This window comes from Simochromis diagramma, unplaced genomic scaffold (genome assembly GCF_900408965.1).
Source record: "Simochromis diagramma unplaced genomic scaffold, fSimDia1.1 OVJJ01000382.1, whole genome shotgun sequence".
NCBI classification, from domain to species: domain Eukaryota; kingdom Metazoa; phylum Chordata; class Actinopteri; order Cichliformes; family Cichlidae; genus Simochromis; species Simochromis diagramma.
The window spans coordinates 152,025-166,864 of NW_024386734.1; the positions used below are offsets into that span (position 1 = coordinate 152,025).

Consider the following 14,840-nt stretch of genomic DNA (forward strand, 5'->3'; position numbering starts at 1 on the left):
TGTGTACGGTTCTGCCCTCTGCTGAATGGTCCTGTCCTCCTACCATGAAATTAGCTATTGTTGCTTTAAGAACAACAATTAGGATGTACTGCACTCTTGCTTATGTTACCAATATTATAATTACATTTGCAGATGATACAGATGCAGATGAAGTAAAAATAAAGTTGTAATACAAATCACTCAATAACTTCTTGATTACCAGAATTTAGTAATAGGTGGACCAATCGAAATATCAGTCATATTGATACCATACTAGTGTGGGGACTGATACTTCAGTTTTAGATTCTCTCTCCTATGCTCTGTACATTGCTCCCATTTCATCAGTAAGCAGACATGTCTTCGCATGTCTCTGCAAACATTACTCTTCTCCCAACTTACATGCACAGCTTGCTCCTCCTGTGCTCTACTGTGTTTTGTTGTTGTCATGTGACTCACTTCTTAAAAGTGTCAGTATCAGTACTTGGTAACAGTGTTACTGGCCCTGTATTCACTTGGTATCAAACAATACCAAAATTAGAAAGTTGGAAAACTGTAAAAAGAAATCACATTACTTCTGAATTTTGAACTTGATTGGCTCTTTGTTGCCCTATCTTGTTTTACCTGCTCTTCTCTCTGTCAACAGACCATCTGTCCCACCCCCACACATGCCATTGGTCCCACCTGAGCAATGCTTAGTCCTAATTGGTTATACACAGTGTTGGGACTAACGCGTTATTAAGTAACGCGTTACAGTAACTACGTTATTATTGTGGTAACGAGCACGGTAACTAGTTATTATGCCAAAATCAGGAACGCGTTACTCGTTACTGGGATTTAGATAGGGTCGTTACTCGTTACTTCGTGTGGTGGCTATCGCGGAGTTTCCACAGATTCAGTAACATTAGCAAGTGGTGGAGGCCAGCAGGTGGATGAAGGAAAGGGGACGCAGAAGGAAAAGAGACCCGAGGCGGCCGCCGGTCCAAGTGTGAACTGAACTTCAGGTAAGAAGTTATGACCTGCAGTCTCTCTGGGTCAGATATAAACCAAGTTTAGGTGGAGTTTATTTTCGTTATTCTGACTTTTTCCGTACTGCGTGCTAGCTAGCATGACGGAGTTTCTATACAGCTGGGTGGGTGCTATGAAGTTAATGATGTTGAACTTTATTTTGTTCATAAGTTATTAGAGTTGCCAACCGTCCCGTCTGGTATTCAGAGAAAATATTACGCGTTTCTTATTAAGCTGAAAAGGAACAGTTTGTCCCGTAATTCAGCTACAATGAAAAAGACACAAAGCTGGAGTTACTCTGTGTGTTTACGCTGCACAGCTGCCTCTTCTTCTCTCATTCTCCCCCCTCTCTCTCCCGTTTCTACTTCAATCATGAAAACTGATCAATGATCAGCTGATCGTCTTTTCTCTCTTGTTTGTTTATCGCACACTTTGCGCCGAAAGAGGAAACCAGCGGATGTCGCGCTAAACAACAGCAGCACGTTTAAGCTTGATCAGCTGTTGTTAGAATTTATTTAATATTAATTTCTAGTATCAGCTGATGTTTGCTGGAGCCACAGCTGCAAAAAAGCTGCTGGTCATGATATGGTTTGGTTATCTGGTGAGAGGGAAACATGAAGATGAAACCAGGAGACGTCCTTACTGAATCATCAGAGCTGAACAGGTGATGGAGAAACAGGTTTACCTTTTAGGTGACATGAATGAGTTGAAGGGAAGTTATGAACTGTTTCTGAGAGACAAATAACACCAGGATCCTTTTTTATGTAGCTGACAGCTGGTAACTGTGCAGGGGCGGGTCTAGCAAAGTGTTGCCAGGGGGGCAGGTAGGGCATTAACAGGGAAAGGGGGGCACAAAGAAATACTTTTCTTTCTTATTCTCATTTAAAATGTCTCGCTTTTAAAAAATAATTATCTGAATCTTACAACAAACGATTGATAGATTGATGCATATATACCATCAGAACAGTGTACATCACTGTCACAACAGCGTTTGTTTTCATTCAAAGGCTTTATGATTTTTCCTATAATGGTGGGCCGGTCTCTAGTCAAAATGCCCGGGACGATTTTTTTGTCCCAGCCCAGCTCTGTATGCAGCTCATCTGCAGTCTGGTGTTACCTACATCTTCCTATTCAGAAGGCAGAATTTCCGAGTTCTGAGTACAATCGAAAGCACCACGACTGCAGTTTTTGTGTTGGATGTAAAAGGCGCACATGACGCTGTGACGTAGGCTAGAATCATGGCAGCAGTCAATGACGGTCCAGGCGTGGGACTTCTTTTGTGGAAATATGCACATTATCTTTTCCTTTCTATTGGTAGGTGGCACAGTGCACTTGTGGCAAGTAAGCAAGCTAGAAGACTGGCAAAGTTATGGAAGCAACACATTAACAAGAGAATTCTGAGTAAAACCAAAGTTACTTTCCCTAGTAACTAGTTACTTTGAAAGTAACGAGTAACTTGAAGTAACTGAGTTACTTTTGAGAGAAGTAACTAGTAATGTAACTAAGTTACTATTTTAAAGTAACTTACCCAACACTGGTTATACATAACACCAGTATAGTGGATTCAACCAGGAGTGGGTAATTGAGAGAAGTAAAGCTTACTGAAAGAAATGCAAAATAAAAGCATGGACAATAAAAAAAACACAGAAAAACATAATCAAGTAAGGGGGAAAAAGGGAACTGTGAAATAATTCCACTGAATGACATTTGTCTACTGAAACACCCTACTGTCAAGTGTGACTTCCCTCATGATTTCCTGAAACAGAGTGTAATCCGATACACACCACTTTTCCCTCCACAGTAAAACTGGTTGACATTAACCTTCACATACAAAGATTCACACGGGACATTCACACAGGACAGACAATGGATCAGGAAAAACTCTGCTGTTCAGTCTGTCTGGATCTACTGAAGAAGCCGGTGACTATTCCCTGTGGACACAACTACTGTATGAGCTGCATTAAAAGACACTGGGATAAAGAGGAACCAAAAGGAGCCTACAGCTGTCCTCAGTGCAGAAAAGTCTTTGCACCGAGGCCTGAGCTGGTGAAAAACACCATGTTAGCAGAGTTAGTAGAGGACTTGAAGACACCTGCAATCCGACCTGCTTCAGCTGATCTCTGCTATGCTGGACCTGAAGATGTTTCCTGTGATGTCTGCACTGAAAAGAAGCTGAAAGCAGTGAAGTCCTGTCTGGTATGTTTGGTTTCTTACTGTGAGCAACACCTCCAGCCTCACTATGACTCCTCTGCCTTTGACAAACACAAGCTGGTCAAACCATCGAACAGGCTGAAAGGGAACATCTGTTCAACTCATAATGAGGTGATGAAGACGTTCTGCCGTACTGATCAAAAGTGTATCTGTTATGTCTGCTGTGTGAATGAACATAATCACCATAACACGGTTCAAGTTGAAGAAGAAAGGAAACACAGGCAGAAAGATCTCAAGCTGATTCTGCAAAAAATCCAGCAGAGGATTCAGAGAAGACAGGAGGAAGTGAAAGTGCTTGATAAAGAGGTAGAGGGGATTAAAGTGTCATCTGATGAAGCAATGAAGGACAGTGAGACCATCATCAATGAGCTGGTGAGTTACATTAAAGAAAAGGGAAAAAGTCTAAAGCAGCAGATACAACTGCAGCAGAAAGAGGAAGAGAGTCGAGTTGTAATGCTTCAGAAGAAGCTGGAGCAGGAGATCACTGAGCTGAAGAAGATGGACGAGGAGCTGAAGCAGCTTTTACACACAGAGGACAACACAGAGTTTCTACTCAGCTACTCCCTGCCTTTCAAACTCAACGATTATACAGACTCACCAAGCTTCAAAATGTGTCCAGTTAAATACTTTGAGGATCTGCAAACAGCAGTGTTAGAAGTCAGAGATAAAATCAAAGCTTTTCTCGCTGAAGAATGGAGGAAGATCACTCTGACAGTGAGATCAGTGGATGTTTTATTGCCACAAAGCAAGCCTAAGACCAGAGATGAGTTTTTAAAATATTCGTACCAACTGACAATGGATTCAGATACAGTGCACCCTAAAATATTTCTGTCTAATCAGAACAAATCTGTGTCAAACACTGTTCAACATCCAACTAATGACTTTTCTTTTCAAAGAAAGGACAGGTTTTCCAACCACCAGCAGGTCCTGAGTAAGGAGAGTCTGATTGGACCTTGTTACTGGGAGGTGGAGATGAAAGGGAAAGGCCTTTCAGTTGCTGTGACATACAAGAATAAAAATAACCTGGATCAAAGTGAATTTGGAAGCAATAATAATTCCTGGGCATTAGAGTGTTACGGTGACTGCTACAAATTCAGACACAATAAAATCACAACTCCCCTCTCAGGCCCTCTGTCCTCCAAAGTAGGAGTGTACGTGGATCCCAGAGCAGGTGTTCTTTCTTTCTACAGCGTCTCTGACACCATGGCCCTCCTCCACAGAGTCCAGACCACATTCACTAAGCCGCTCTATGCTGGACTGTGGATTTGGAAGAGTTTTTGGGCTGAAAACACTGCTACATTTAATGAGATAAAATAGACCATCTTCATTGGTTTGTGAACCCATCTTGTTCTTTCCTTTACTCACTGATCAAATGCCAATCAAACATCTTAAGCAGGTGTCACGGGGAAACATGAAATATTGATTAAAATCTGATAGATTTCTTTGTGCACAGGAACATGAACTCAGTAGCAGCTAGGTATGATGAGTGCCAGTGTCTGCACATGTATCATTAATCAAAATGTGAGATTTATTTTGTACGGTTTATACCGTTGCTGTGAGGTTTTCTGTCTCACTGTATGAATCATTCATGAACTTTCTCAATCATTTTTCTTCCTTTTACATCTTTTGCATTTTAAGAAAATAACTGTAATGATGCGTTCAGTACACCCATAATAATATAAAATCAGTTGTACATTCTTAAAAAATAATGTTTAACAATAATTATTGATTGTTAAAAATGAACTAATGAGGGCAGTAGGTTAAACAGGCTGACTATTTTTAATAGTGTCTGCAGTATTTATTGTATCAGTCCAGCTGTTACATGATGTCATTAGTTTCGAATTTGTTCACTGTTATTGACCCGTTATCATGTTTGTAACATTTGTGATGACCACAGATATGACATAGTTGTCTAATAAAGATGAGTTTAGTTTTATTCCAACAACTTTTCACACCTTTAATATTTATATAATTCAGTAGATTTCGTATATTTCTCTATCCACACAAAAACTGAATACAAATGTTGAGTTAGTTTTTTTTTTTTAATGTACTTTTAAAGTATCCTTTTAAACAGCTGATTATATGTCATTTTTTTCATCAAAATACCAGCTTAGGTTTTGAAACTGTTGAAATATATACGACAAGACAGGCTTTATAATTCCCATTGTTGGGATATTCACATTGAAACAGTGATTAACATTCAGATGATTTGAATTCAAACAGAAGTGTCAAGCAGTAGAAAATAATAAAGACAGTTCATCACCCCAATGTGATGCATGTATAGAGTTCTTCCTAGAAAGTATCATGTTTTCCTTTTTTCAGTCTTAAGCAATAGACCCAGGAGTCTTCTGTGTTCAGCCCCCCCAAAGGTCTTTGTTTTCTCCATAATCTATCGCTTTGGTTCTCACAGCACTAAACCAAATGGGGTTTCTCAGCAGTTCTCCCCTGAGGATGAACCAAAACCATCTTGCTACACATCTGAACTTTCAGAAGTCTGATGTGGAAAACCAAAGATATAGTCCACTTAGCCTCATGAGATGTTTTGTGTCCTTTATTGTGTGCTTGTGGGTGATCCATTGGGCCCGCACTGCCACCTCATGGTAAGTCAGAGTATTTGCTTTGTAAACTACAACGTCTCGTGTCCTTCCTCAGGTAAAGATGCAAATTAGCATGTTGGAGCTTGTTTAATCTGTTTCAGAAGCAAGAGCAGCTCAAAACAGACTGTGGGTTTTCTCCAGGCTTTACCACTTCCTAGTAGGTCCTGGTTGCATATGACTGTTCTTACTGGCCTGGCTCACTCCAAAAGCAGTCATTCTGTTAGTCACGCCACCTCATTGCCGTAGAAAAGCGTCTCACAGCCTCTGAAGCAGATTTAAGAGTAGAACATACATTTGGTCTCATGGTATTCCCAGTAAAAGAAAGAGAAACTCTCTGACAGAGTGCTCCTGCACACGTCTGTAAAGCCTCCTGCTCAGCTTTAGACAAAAGCAGCCCTGGGAGATGAAGTCGTAGATAACCAGCTAGGTGATATCCTTTGTGGAGGATTTAAGTAAAAGATGGCCATTTAAATGTGAGACAACCAAACTGATTACGTTACTGTTTTGAAAAAGAGGACAGCTGTCATGGGGATGGAGCGGACTGAGGCACAGACTGAGAGATGGGATTTAAACGGTTCTTTATTTATCCACACCGGGTGCACTATATGCACGGGGGGAGGGGGGGGACACCAGGGTTTTGAGGGTCCACAGGGTCTGGAAAACACAAAGCCTTCACACTCGCTCCACTCCTCCTCCACATAATCACACTCAGTATTCCATGGTCATGGTACGGAGTAGAAGCAGGAAACCAATTCACAGAAACGAGGGTTACTCCGAAGCGAGCAGGAGAAACGACTGAATTCTGCAGAGCCGGGATATACTAACTAAAGTTACTCAATATTCCAGTAGCTCAGCCCCCCTGCCTTAAGAAGAGCCAGCAAACAAATTCAGAATCACAGGTGATCAGCTGCAGGTGCATGGCCCAAGGACGGGAGCTCAGCTCCACCCAGGCAGAGAGAGAGAGAGAAAGAGAGAGAGCAAGGAGAGCAAGAGGAGAGAGAAAAGACAAAGCAAAAACAAGAACATTTGTAGCCACACTGGGCTGGCCGGGCAGGCACAGGTACCATGACAACAGTTGTAAGAATACGATTGATCTCTAAAATGGCACATTAGCAGGTTTCACCATATTTGGCCATTTATTCTGACCCTATACCGATAACAACAGGAGACTAACGCTGGTTAATAGTTTAATGTTACATGTTCTAGACACCTCTGATGGGCTCACCAATAAGACAGTTTCCCGCCCTCTCAGCCTGGCCATACAAAATAAAAATCAACCACTAAGTTTGACAGGTTGCTGAATTAAGACATAAATATCCAACTGCCCTGAATATGAGAAACAAAAGAAATCAGTTTAGTGTAAATTCAGGTTTGTAATGTTTATTTGTGTAATTTTGGTATTGAATCTGTTTAAATGCTGCATATGCAGTACAATACTTGTTGCTCATACACAACAGCGTTTAAAGTTGTTTTCCTTCACTGGGCCCAATCTGGCAACTCCTGCGTCTCAAAGGAGGAGTCTCGAGGAATGTATTTGTCAGACACAGTCAGTCCCATCAGACCTGTGAAGAAAGCAGGACGCATGATTTCTGGTAAGTAAATACTTCTATGTAGTTGTTTATTTATTTCAAACATGTTTAATCCACAGGTCCAATGCACAAATCTAACCTTTGTTTCAGAGACAAACAGCCAGCAATACTTCATTAACAGCACTTATTAAGCACATTTTTTGTTTTTCTTTAAATATTTGTAATAATATATGATATTATTACATAATGATAATATTAAAAGATGTAACCGGTCATAAATAAATCAATGTTTTGGACACTCAATGATTCTTGTGTCAATGCAACAAGTAGATGATCTATGATAGCTTCTTCTGCGTGCTCCCTTTGTCACAGGAGTGGCCACAACAGGTCAGTCCACATTTTTCATTTAACTGATTTTTACACTGGTGACCTCCTGACTTCCTGCTTATCTGGCAAATGTGTAAAACACCACTTAGAAGAAACACTAAGTTTGACACATTTATTTATTATACAAACTGAAAAATATGGTCTCTTCTTTTCATGTGGACTGAAAATGATTGATTTTATTCAACCATAGAGCATCATGTGACAATGCAAAGCTTTTAATGTTTTAATTATGTTTTACTTGATAAATATTGGCATCAGAGACTCATGAAGAGCTACTACTTTTTTACTTTAAAATGTGTGGGTTGTTTTTTTGTTTTTTTTTTAAATTACAACAAGCAGTCCATCACTCATCACTTCACTCTGCTTTAATTTCTGCATGAAATCAAATATCTTGATGCATGCTCAATCATCCAGGAAAGTAAATCTCCAAAAGTTGATTCTGTTCATCTGGACGTAACGTTTTGTGGGAGAAACGTTTCGTCACTCATCCAAGTGACTTCTTCAGTCTCAGCTGACTGCAGGTTTCCCCCAAATCTTATAAACAGTACATTTGCATAATGACTGAAACCAGCCCACTATAGGAACAATGGGCTGGGAGGTCAGTTCCTTAATCATAATTATGCAAATTCTCATGACCATTGATCAACAACCACTGATCAATGGCCATGAGTACCATTCACAGAGAGTTGGGGGTCTCACTAGGCGTAGCTCAGGGTGATGTACCAAACCCATAATGGTATTTCCTGTTTTTTTAATATTCATGTGACCTCAGCCCCCATAGAGAATGGAGCGGGTAGTATTCACACTAAGGAAAAAAATATAAGAATAATATGAGAATTGTTCATTCTAAAATTGGTGCTGCGCTTTTACTGAGGTGCCCAACAAAACACCTGCAAAATATAAAGTGAATCAGGTAAACAGTTTTTCTGGGTTTTCTCAATGACTGTCAGTGTTTTCACACTCTGGAATCAGTTCATGAGTTTAGCAGGAGCAACAAAAAATGAGCTGTTCTGTTTTTAATGTGTGAATAACAATGAGAGTTTATATTCATTTTACAGCTAGTTGCTGTAGTTTGTGTAGCTTATTCTGCATATCCCAGAATATGAAGCAGACCTATGGGAAGGCAGTTTGTTCAAACTTGCAAAGTATGCTGTATGGTTTTGAGGGCTTTCTGGAGTAGAACCAGAACCTGCTGCAGAGATTATATGTCTTGTGTGGTCTGAGAATACTTTGGGATCCCTCAGTTGGACCCGAAAACCTGGAATAGCCTGATGTCACTGTGGACCAACTTTGAATAACCAGAAGATAGTGGGTGGATAATTAAGAGTGTGACGTATGCCTTTCTGGAATGACCTGATACATGCGTCTTCTTTTCACAGTGAAACTATTTGGCATTCACCTCATCACACAGAATGGCACAACAAGGAAGCAAGTCAGTAAAATTCCACTGTTCAGTCTGTCGGGATCTACTGAAGGAGCCGGTGACTATTCCCTGTGGACACAACTACTGTATGAGCTGTATTAAAGGACAATGGAATAAAGAGGATCCAAAAGGAGCCTACAGCTGTCCTCAGTGCACAAAGAGTTTCATATCGAGGCCTGAGCTGGAGAAAAACAGCATGTTAGCAGAGTTAGTAGAGGACTTGAAGATATCTGGACACCAAGCTGCTTCAGCTGATCTCTGCTATGCTGGACCTGAAGATGTTTCCTGTGATGTCTGCACTGAAGAGAAGCTGAAAGCAGTGAAGTCCTGTCTGGTATGTTTGGTTTCTTACTGTGAGCAACACCTCCAGCCTCACTATGACTCCTCTGCCTTTGACAAACACAAGCTGGTCAAACCATCGAACAGGCTGAAAGGGAACATCTGTTCAACTCACAATGAGGTGATGAAGATGTTCTGCCGTACTGATCAAAAGTGTATCTGTTATGTCTGCTGCCTGGACAAACATAAAAGCCATGTAACAGTTCCAGTTGAAGTTGAAAGGGCAGACAAAGAGAAAGACCTTAAGATGAATCTGCAGGAAGTCCAGAAGAAAATTCAGACCAGAATGGAGGAAGGTGAAGTGCTTGAGAAAGAGATGGAGGGGATCAAACTGTCTGCTGATAAAACAATTGAAGACAGTGATGCCATCATCGATGAGCTGTTGAGTTACATTAAAGAAAAAGGCTCAAATCTAAAGCAGCAGATCAAATCCCAGCAGGAAACTGAAGAGAGTCGAGTCATGGAGCTTCAGAATAATCTGGAGCAAGAGATCACTGAGCTGAGGAGGAAAGAAGAGGAGCTGAAGCAGCTTTCAGGCACAGAGGACCACACCGAATTTCTACTAAGTTACTCCATGATGTCAAAACTCAGTGAATATACAGATTCACCAAGCTTTAAAATGTGTCAAGTTAAGTACTTTGAGGATCTGCAAACAGCAATGTTAGAAGCCAGAGAAAATCTCAAAGCATTTCTAAGTGAGGAATGGAGGAAGATCACTCTGACAGTGAGGTCAGTGGATGTTTTATTGCCACAAATTGAACCTAAGACCAGAGATGACTTTTTAAAACATTCATGTCAACTGACGATGGACCCAGATACAGTCCACAAAAATCTCTTCCTGTCTAATCAGAACAGAACCGTATCAGACAGTGCTCCAAATCCAAATATCTATCCTGCATATAAAAAAAGGGACAGGTTTTCCAACCACCAGCAGGTCCTGAGTAAGGAGAGTCTGATTGGACCTTGTTACTGGGAAGTGGAGATGAAAGGGAAAGGTCTTTCAGTAGCCGTGACATACAAGAATAAAAATAAACTGGATCAAAGTGATTTTGGAAGTAACAATAAATCCTGGGCATTAGAGTGTTACAGTGACTGCTACAAATTCAGACACAATAAAATCACAACTCCCCTCTCAGGCCCTCTGTCCTCCAAAGTAGGAGTGTGCGTGGATCCCAGAGCAGGTGTTCTTTCTTTCTACAGCGTCTCTGACACCATGGCCCTCCTCCACAGAGTCCAGACCACATTCACTAAGCCGCTCTATGCTGGACTGTGGATTTGGAAGAATTATTGGACTGATACGACTGCTACATTTAATGAGATAAAGTAGACCGTCTTCATTGGTTTGTGAACCCATCTTGTTCTTTCCTTTACTCACTGATCAAATGCCATCATCTTAAGCCAGGTGTCACGGGGAAACATGAAATATTGATTAAAATCTGATAGATTTCTTTGTGCAGGAACATGAACTCAGTAGCATCAGTCATAATGAATGCCAGTGTTTGCACATGTATTATTAATCAAAATGTGAGATTAGTTTTGTACGGTTTATACTGTGAGGTTTTCTGTCGCACTGTATGAATCATTCATGAACTTTCTCAATCATTTCTTTTCTCAATCATTTTTTACTTCTTCCTTTCACTTTTTAAGCATTTTAAGAAAACTGTAATGATGCGTTCAGTACAACCATAATAATATAAAATCAGTTGTACATTCTTAGAAAAAATCATGTTTAACAATAATTATTGAATGTTAAAAAGGAATTTGTGGCAGTGCCTATACCACCTACGACAACTGAGGAAGTTCAGGGTCTCTCCAGTGATCCTCAGGACTTTCTATACAGGCACTGTAGAGAGCATCCTCACACAGAACGTCGCATCCTGGTTTGGGAACAGCTGTGTCTAGGACAAAAAAGATCTTCAGAGAGTGATCTGTACAGCAGAACGCTGCTGTAGGGCTGCTCTCCCCTCCCTACCGGACATTTACACCAAAAGATGCAGGACCAGAGCAGCTCAGATACTAAAGGACCCTTTCCACCCCAGCAATAAACCGGTCCAGTTTCTACACCATCTGCAGAAGGTTCCCCACCATCTGGGCAAGAACAGAGAGGCTGAAGAGGAGCTTCTACCCTCAGTCAGGCCATCCATGTATTAAATCAGGACATGCCACATTTTATTGATTCGTTATTGTGTTTGTAACACTTGTGATGACCACAGATATGACATGTGTCATGATCCTGGGTCTTATGACCCAGCGGTTTCAGTTTCTTATGTTTTGTCATTTTGTATTATGGTTTGAGTCCACCTTGTTACTTTAAAGTTTAGTCTGAACCACTAGGTTTTTATGTTTATTTTTTGATTGTTAGATTTCCTGTGTCTTTGCTCCTGTGTCTCCCTCTGTGTATCTGTAGTCATATAGTTCTGAGTTCCTGTGCCTTGTTTCCCCTCGTGTTTTATTCCACGTTTCCCCAGCCCGTTATTAGTGATGTGCGGATCGATCCTGAAATATCGATTCCTCCGATACCAATCATTGATGTTCTAGAATCGATTCTCACATTAAAATATCGATATTTTAGTAATTTAGAGTAAATTTGTAGTTTATCATTAACAGGAACACAGTGGAAAGAAACTATAACATTCAGATTGTCTACATTCAAAGGAACTACTTCCTCTTCCGTCTTTCATAATTATGTGCAAAATACGGCTGTATGAATGTCTCGCAGCCTGTTGGCGTGCGCACTCACAACAATGGCTGAGCGTAATTGGAGTCATGTGCGGACGTATTTTACCTCCACAAACAGCTGAGACGTGGTTTGCGATACATGTGGCAAAAAAGTGCTCCAAGAGTGAGGTGTTGTGGCCATACTTGCCCACCTTGAGACCTCAGAATTAGGGAGATATTCAAAAGGGCTGTTGGGGTGGGGGTGTGTGGGGGGGATAAATACATTTTACAATGTTTATTTATCGGATGAAATACGTTAAATGTCCCCGTTATTATTGGCCGGCCTGGAAACAGCGGGGGTGTCCAAATTCAGAGGCTGCTTCCACCTGAGGACCCGGCCTTCGCGGTCTAAAGAAAGCCGGGTAGTACGTCACAGGTGGAAAATTGGGAGAAATTTGGGAGAATGGTGACTCCGGGAGATTTTTGGGAGGGGCACTGAAATTCGGGATTCTCCTGGAAAAATCAGGAGGGTTGGCATGTATGGTTGTGGCAACATCACTAATCTTGTCAAACACCTCAGAGTAAATCATATCACAGAATATGACGAGCGTATGTTGAGGCGAACTGAAGAGGAGGAGAGGGACAGGTGCTGCTAGGACGAGACAGACGTCTCTCACGGAGTCCTTTAGTGCTGCAGGCAGGCAAGGTGTTCAAATGGCGCACAACTTCAGTTTTTTTTTTATTTCTATATGATGAACTCTGCATTATTAAGTGATAAGAACAAGTAATCTGATGTCCTGTAATCATTATGACGCTATAATTTGAGATACAGTAAATAAAACAAGATTTGTACAAAGTATCGGTATCGGATCAGTATTGTTGATACCACCCTGAATATTACTTGGTATCGGATCGGAAAGGAAATCAGTGGTATTGCACATCACTACCCGTTATGTCTGCGCTCTGGCGACAAAGAACTGTGCGTGTGTGTACGTGTGTGAAGTGCATTTCACAGTATCAGTCTAATAAACTTAAACCTACACCATCCTCCCTATTCTGGTATTCTAAACAGTACCCAAAAGTAGACTGCTTGGTTGAGTTAACCTCCTGAACCATCTACAACACATGGTGAAAACCTGAAATTAAGACAGAGAAGACTAGAGGTGAGACATGATCATTACTGATTACTGATGACAGATTTAGATATATTTTCATAAACCATTCATTTGCCACATCAATAAACAGCATGGCAGGGCAAGATATTTTTTCTAACATGGCAACCTTTAAAAAGTGAAAGGAGACAGAAAGACAGTTGAGAAAGAATAAAACTTAATTGACTTTTTGATGGCATTTTACACACAGTACTAAATCAAATCAAATGAAATCAAATCACTTTTATTGTCACATCACATGTGCAGGTACATTGGTACAGTACATGTGAGTGAAATTCTTGTGTGCGAGCTTCACAAGCAACAGAGTTGTGCAAAATACAATAATGTAAACAAGCAAAATACAAGAATGGCTACATCTGAAACTAATAAATATATGTACAATATATATATATGCATACAGTATATGCATTTCTGGATGTGTATACTAAATATGTTTTTCTGCGTGTGTGTGTGTGTGTATACATATTTTACAAATTAAATAGAGTAAACAATAAAATATATATATATATATATACAGAGTTGAGACATGTGCAAAACAGTAGCATTACTGTACAGTATGGAGTGCATAATGTTGAAGTTCCAGTAGTGAAGCTGAGGTGTCTATGACGTGTTCAGCAGTCTGATGGCCTGGTGGAAGACGCTGTCTCTCAGTCTGCTGGTTCGGGACCAGATGCTGCAGAACCTCCTTCCTGAGGGAAGTAGTCTGAACAGTTTATGGCTGGGGTGACTGGAGTCCTTGATGATCCTCCCCGCTTTCCTCAGGCACCACTTCCTGTAGATGTCTTGGAGGGAGGGAAGCTCACCTCCAATTATCCGTTCAGAGCACCGCACTACTCTCTGGAGAGCTTTGCGGTTGTAAGCGGTGCTGTTGCCATACCAGGTGGTGATGCATCCAGTGAGGATGCTCTCAATGGCACAGCGATAGAAGGTCCTGAGGATGCGGGGGCTCATGCCGAATCTTTTCAATCTCCTGAGAAAGAAGAGGCGCTGTTGCGCCTTCTTCACTGTTTTGTTTATGTGTACTGACCACGTAAGATCCTCAGCCAGATGTACCCCAAGGAACCGGAAGCTGCTCACTCTCTTCACAGCAGCGCCGTTGATGGTGATGGGGGTGTGTACTTCTCTGCACCTCCGGAAGTCCACTATCAACTCCTTTGTCTTTGCGACGTTGAGGGTGAGATGGTTGTCTTGACACCAGTGGGTCAGGGCGCTGACCTCCTCCCTGTAAGCCGTCTCATCACTGTTGGTGATCAAATTCTTGAACCATTCTTTACCTAAAAAATGTAATGGTAAAGTAGTAAACTACACAAAATACATTAGTCTGTGCCAACCTACTGAAATGTTGTTTCTTGCACTTCCTACCGGCTAAACCTTTCTCTGTCCAGTTGCTGGGAGTAGGAATGTTGTTTCTGCCTGCCAATTCTAATGCCAGTTTACGGCATTTCTTTGGGGAAATGCCATGGAACTGCTCTGCAAGCTTCTTGATATGCTCTGCTAGCTCCTTCTCCACCTCCTCAGAGAAGACTCTCTTTGCTGAAGC

General features: G+C 41.1%; 1 protein-coding gene across 1 annotated transcript; it reads left to right on the top strand.

The window, feature by feature from the left end:
* The first annotated feature begins 7,251 nt into the window (after window positions 1-7,251).
* LOC120732691 (tripartite motif-containing protein 16-like) lies at window positions 7,252-11,900 on the top strand. Its single transcript, XM_040030493.1, has 2 exons — window positions 7,252-7,384; window positions 9,088-11,900. The coding sequence occupies exon 2, from the start codon at window positions 9,121-9,123 to the stop codon at window positions 10,795-10,797; it is 1,677 nt and encodes a 558-aa protein (XP_039886427.1). The 5' UTR covers window positions 7,252-7,384; window positions 9,088-9,120; the 3' UTR covers window positions 10,798-11,900.
* Window positions 11,901-14,840: the final 2,940 nt, after the last annotated feature.